Source organism: Echinops telfairi, unplaced genomic scaffold (assembly GCF_000313985.2).
Source record: "Echinops telfairi isolate 266 unplaced genomic scaffold, ASM31398v2 ScPeMD7_7475;HRSCAF=8513, whole genome shotgun sequence".
NCBI classification, from domain to species: Eukaryota; Metazoa; Chordata; class Mammalia; order Afrosoricida; family Tenrecidae; genus Echinops; species Echinops telfairi.
In genome coordinates, this window is record NW_022111379.1 from 17,529,151 (window position 1) to 17,534,564 (window position 5,414).

Here is a 5,414-nt window from a genome sequence, read left to right on the forward strand (position 1 = left end):
CCGGCGCTCGCCGCGCGCCCGCCCGAGTTTTCTGAGACGGCCGTACAATCCTCGGCAGTGTCCTGAGACTGTATGGTCATCTCAGCAGTCACAGCCAGCCCGCCTTTGGACTCTGGTCCTTGCAGCCTCTGCTTGCCTTTCCCCCCCTTTCCTTTCTTTTCTTGTTTTTTCCTTCCTTTTTTGAAAACCTAGCGAAGTGACTGTTTGGGGGATAGAAACAGGAACTTGGGTTCGCCTCCCGATGCCCTCTCGGCGCGTTTGACAACCTCCTCCCACTCCTTTCCCGACCCCGCCTCCCCCTGCAGGTTCCTCCCCGTCACCTTTCTCCACCTCCCGCCCCCGTACCTAGCCAGTCGCCCGCAAACTGCCACCTGATTGTGCGGGGCGCTCCCGAACTTGCGAGCACCTAGGACCTTTTCCAACCGCCTGGGCCTCCGAAAGCGGACGAGGATCACAGCGGAGGCAGCGGTCGCCGCCGCCGCCGCCAGCCGGATCACCCAGGGGTTCCGCGTCTCCAGGGTCCACCGCGACAATGACAGCTGACAAGGAAAAGAAAAGGTAAAGGGGCGTCCGAACCAGCGAAGGAGCTGGTCCGAGGCGGGTGGCGGGGTTGCGCGAGGCCGGCACGATCGAGAGGGGTAGAAAGAGGTCTTCGTGGCCCGAAGATCGCGCTGGAAGGTTTGGAGCTGGGGAGCAGGTGCCCAGTCTGGGCATGCAGGGCTGAGGCTCGCTGTGCAGCTGCTGGGCCCGCAACAGTCGGGCGGCCAGGCGTGCGCAAGGGCCGGGAGGGCGACGGAGTTGGCCGTGGAGGACCGGTGCACTCCCGGCTTGCTCTCCAAAATTTCCCGGTCCCCTCGCACCAAACTGCTGCTGCCGGCACGTAGAAAGTCTAGGGAGTTGCTGATTTTCCCAGGCCTCGGCTGCAGGGAAGCACCGACTCCTTTTTTTGAGGGTCATCTGGACCCCTCCAGATGCGCTCCTCTGCCCGCGCTGCGCCCCAAACGGCCAAGGGTCCGGAGGCGGAGCGCGGCTAAGGTGCGCGCTTCCTCGGAAAGGCCTTGCACGCGGGCTCCAGACTTGACAGGAGTTTAGTGACCCACCTTGCCCTGCCCTTATCTTGACTCCCACCAGAGAGTGGATAATGGCAAGGGTTGCCCCGTGGGGGGCAAGAATCTTGGTGTCCAGGGAAGGATGGGGGACTCTGGGCGTCCTCGGCAGGCCCTGGTGTCTCCTCTCCCAAGAGGGCAGAAAGGGCAACTATAATCTGTCCGCCTGCCCTCGGCAGCCTCTCGGCACTGGGTGAGAGGGAACTCGGGCCAACTCTCCTTGCCCTCTCGCCCCCTCCCGGCTGCTTCCGGCCAGGCCAGCAGGCCCTCTGCGGACCGGGTTTGGAGCGCACGGCGCGGCGGAGCAATTCAGCACAGCGCGACTCTGGGCGCAGCGCGGGCGTCACCGCCCGGCTTCCCACTCCCATCTCCACCGGTGCTTCCCGCAGTGGGCTGGATCTTCCAGACCCATGCTCTGCGGAGGCTGTTAGAACTGGGTTGCTGGTTAGAACTGGGTTGCTGGGATTGAAAGCGCGCCCAGCAGAGCCACCTAAGCCTGGGGAGACCAGGGGCCGTGGACACCAAGAGGTTGATTGAGGCAGGAAGGACCAAAAAGGAAGGTCTGGCTGGCCTGGCATGGCACTGGGAGAGCTCAGTCCCGGGTGGGATTTGTTCATCTTCTTACTTCTACTGCTGCACCGGAACCAGAAACTGGGAATCGGCCGTTCCAACCTCCATGCAACGATAAAGACGTGATAGGCCTTGGAGTCTAGTGGATTCCAACTCCCGGAGACCCCCTATAGATAGAGTTTGCATGGCAAGAGCTGCAGTTACTTACGCTGGCGGTTCAATCCCACCAGGTGCTCTGAGGGGAGGGAGAAAGATAGGCTCTCTGCTCCCGTAAAGATTTGCAGTCTCAGAAACCCTGTAAGGGCCACTTGGGTTTGGTTTGTGGAATCTTAACAGAAGCAGGTGGCCAAATCTTCTCTCCGCCCCCACCACGGCCCCACCGCCACACTGCGCCAGAGACTGGTGGGTTCAAAATGCCGAACTGTTGGTTCGCAGCCCAGCGCTTAACCATGGCGCCACTTGGGCTCCCTTCAGGACTTAATAAATGGGAGCGATTTCTGCCCTTCTTGGTTGGTGTCCTGGGTCGCCAGGGGGTAGGAGTTGAGCCCCACTTCCCCTTCCGGGCGCTGACCCTCCCCCATTCCTGGAGTCACCTGGGAGCCCCCAGACAGGAGCCAGGCAAGGTGATGGCTGGGCCTGGTGGCGGCAGTTGCTGTGTAGCCCGGGGGGCTGGGGAGCAGACCTGGGTCCTGGGCTCTTTGATGAGAGCGTCGCAAGGATTCCAGCGCATTTTACAAAGCCGATGTGGCGGGCACACCAACGCCAGGATCAAGGACCCGGGAATACTCAACTCATGTGAGAGTGAGCGCTGCTCCTGCGCTCTAGGCCGACCAGGGAACTTAGGGACGATTTACAAGGTTGATGCCCATCGGTAGGTGTTGCAATCGTGGAGGTGGGGCCTGATAGTAATCTTGACAAATGTGTGAGATGTCTGTCTAACCCGAGCGGAGTGGCTCAGCGCTGAGTTTTGGACTATTATTATGCATATTCTTTGTTGCTAGAAACTTGGGCGAAATGGACTAGGTTCTTTGGACACACCCTACTGCCATGCCTCTTCCTTTAGAGGGCAGGCTGTGGAGCAACTGAGGGAGCTGGGAAAAAGCTATGTAAGGTGACTCCCGATTATTCGAGAGGGAGAGGCCCCTTTAAGAACTCGTGCTTCCAAATGTGCTGCCTACTGGGCATCTGCCAACGCTGCAGACCTTTGGGCTCTGGTCAGCTCCCTGGGATTCGTCTTGAGTTTTGTGCCACAGAATGCCCCGGGCAAGGAACCCTTATGGATAGGGTCCTATTCCAGTTGGACTACTTGTTTTGAGATTTACAATTGATGTGTGGCTCTGCTTACTGCTTGCAGGCTCCCAGAGGGACCAAGACATAATTACAATATGTAAACTAAAGCATTTGTTCCCTAGTGGTCCCAAGTGGCTACATCCTGAGCTGTCCAGAGTGTCTCACAAATGTGGCTTGACACCAAGGGGGCTCCCCTGTGGTGATTGTATGCACTCACTGTTGAAACTGCCCATTTATTCAGGTTCTGCCTTGGGGCTACAGGGCCCTTCCTCCCCAGCATTTAGGGTACAAGTTGCTTTAGCAGTGTTTCTTCTCTTGCAACAAGCTCCTCAGGAGTGGACCAGGACTAGTTTGTTGCACAACATTCAGGTGCCAGCCCTAGTCCGTTGCTATGGGGTTGATTCTGGCTATGTTAATGTTGAATAACATTAAACATTAAAATCAATTTGCTTTCTAAATGTTGATTGTGCTAGAGGGTGCCAAAACATGCTCCTTTGGTGATAGTGGGCATTGCTTATGACGTCAGAGGTGACCAGAAATGGAAACGCTTTTCCCCCCTCGCCTTCTGTACTGATCTCTTGGGAGTGGCATGGAGACATAACCAGGCCGGGTCCTGGAACTGCAAAGAGCTAGAATGTGTCTGATGACTCACCTTCCGATCAAACAATTTCTCAGTCCTTCCAAGAAGCATAAAAGAAGTAGTCTGGAAGTTCTTAGGTGCCTAGGGATTGGAGAGTGGTTCATGTAAATATAAGGGAGGTCTTGAATAACTGGGGATCAAAGGCCATTCCAATGTCAGTCACAGCTGGAAAACTTTCAGGAAGGCCCCTCTGCCCAGTGTAGTGCTGGGCCAGCTGTGGAAGGGGAGTTGGGTAGAGCTGGGGCGAACCCTGTCAGATCATCTCGCCACTTTCCCCTGCCAGCTGGGCTTTGTGCGTCCTCTGCTAAAAGCAACTCAAAACCCATCTTTTGTTTTGTTCCTGAAGGGAAAGATATTACTGAGCAATCTCCCCCCTCAATTTTAGTATTTTCTATTAATAATTTGCTATGGCATTTCTATACCATTTTTCCATAAAAACTTCCTGCTTCCATTGTATCGTTATGAGGGGTGATATGGAATTGATGCAGCACATTATATGTTCCTTCCAGTGTGTACATTTAACGTGCCCAGCTTTTATGAAGTTCAAAGGATGCTGTGGTTTTCAGTTGGCTTTTTTTTCTTTCAGGTTTGCTAATGGAGGGCTGAGAATGTGTTTATAAAGGACAGTCGAAATGCAAGGGGGATTCAGAAAAATCTGTGGAAAGGTGGAATTAAAACATAATGGCCTTTTTTTGCAGACTGGGACACTGGGGAAGTTAGTGGCGGGCTAGAATCAGAACCCTGTCTTCATTATTTCCATTAAGAACCATTTTTCTAGTTGAATTGTTGACAAAGTAGCACCTGTCATCCTGAAATGCCTCTCAACAGAGAGAGTGACTTCAAAAGACTTAGAGTCGCCCCGAAACCACTGAGCCTTGTCGACAGGGGTTTTGCTTTTTGAGACAATTAGGAAGGATTTCAGGCTGCTTGTTCCTGCAAGAAGGACTTCCATGGAGTTGGTGCTGTAGACACCAGGAAGTATGAATTCAGTGACTTCATGTAGAGAACAGCCTCATTAAACAAAACCAGTGCTAAGACTGTTCCTCAGGGGGGCAGATTGCTTTGTGAATGGGAGAACTCCCATCAACAGAGGCATCATTCATGTAGTTATTGGACGGTCCTGTCCTGAATTCATTGGCGTTTTCACTAGGAATGAAAACTATGAGACTAAAACAGAGTGTAAATGTGGGTGCCCCGGTAGGGGTGACTCTCAGCTCTGTAGGAACCATCTATTGTATAAAGTGTCTAGAAATGGAAGGAGCTTTCAAGTTGACAATTGCTATTCCCCCAGAACTGTCCTCCCAGTACATTAAAAAATATCTGCTGTCATTAATTATCTCCAGATTGAGGTCATTGTGTGTGTGTGTGTGTGTTCTACCATTCATTATTGCCTATCTTTAACAGAATCTGCCCTTTTGCTTTTTGGATTGACCATCCCTGCTAGACCCTGGCACATCTGACTTGTGCCAGTATTGTAATGTTATCAAAGTGTGCTCCCAGGGCCCTCCCATTGGCCCCTCTCCCTACCTGACCCTCAATCCCATCCTCCTTATTCTCAGGATGAAAGCCCACTCTCCAATAGTCACCCCAGGAGAGAAATCAAGGAGCTAACCCCAGTGTGTGTTGGGCACTTTCTCCCTACTCTGGATCAGTGCTGACACAGAGGCTAAGTCATGGAGTCCTTGTCTTTGTGGTGTTTGGTCTCACGGGGGCGGGGCAAAGACACACATGGGAGCGTATTAAAAATAGAGCTGGCAGCTTACCTGTGACTCTTCTACGACAGAGACCAGAGCTTTTGAAGTTAAAGA

General features: G+C 53.5%; 1 protein-coding gene across 1 annotated transcript in view; it reads left to right on the top strand.

Annotated features, from left to right (window-relative positions):
* The first annotated feature begins 6 nt into the window (after window positions 1–6).
* EPAS1 (endothelial PAS domain protein 1) overlaps window positions 7–5,414 on the top strand; it is a 97,065-nt gene continuing 91,657 nt past the window's right edge. The window contains exon 1 of the mRNA XM_045285681.1: window positions 7–558. Within this exon, the coding sequence (XP_045141616.1) occupies window positions 533–558 (26 nt within the window). The 5' untranslated portion in view covers window positions 7–532. The remainder of the gene's footprint in view (window positions 559–5,414) is intronic.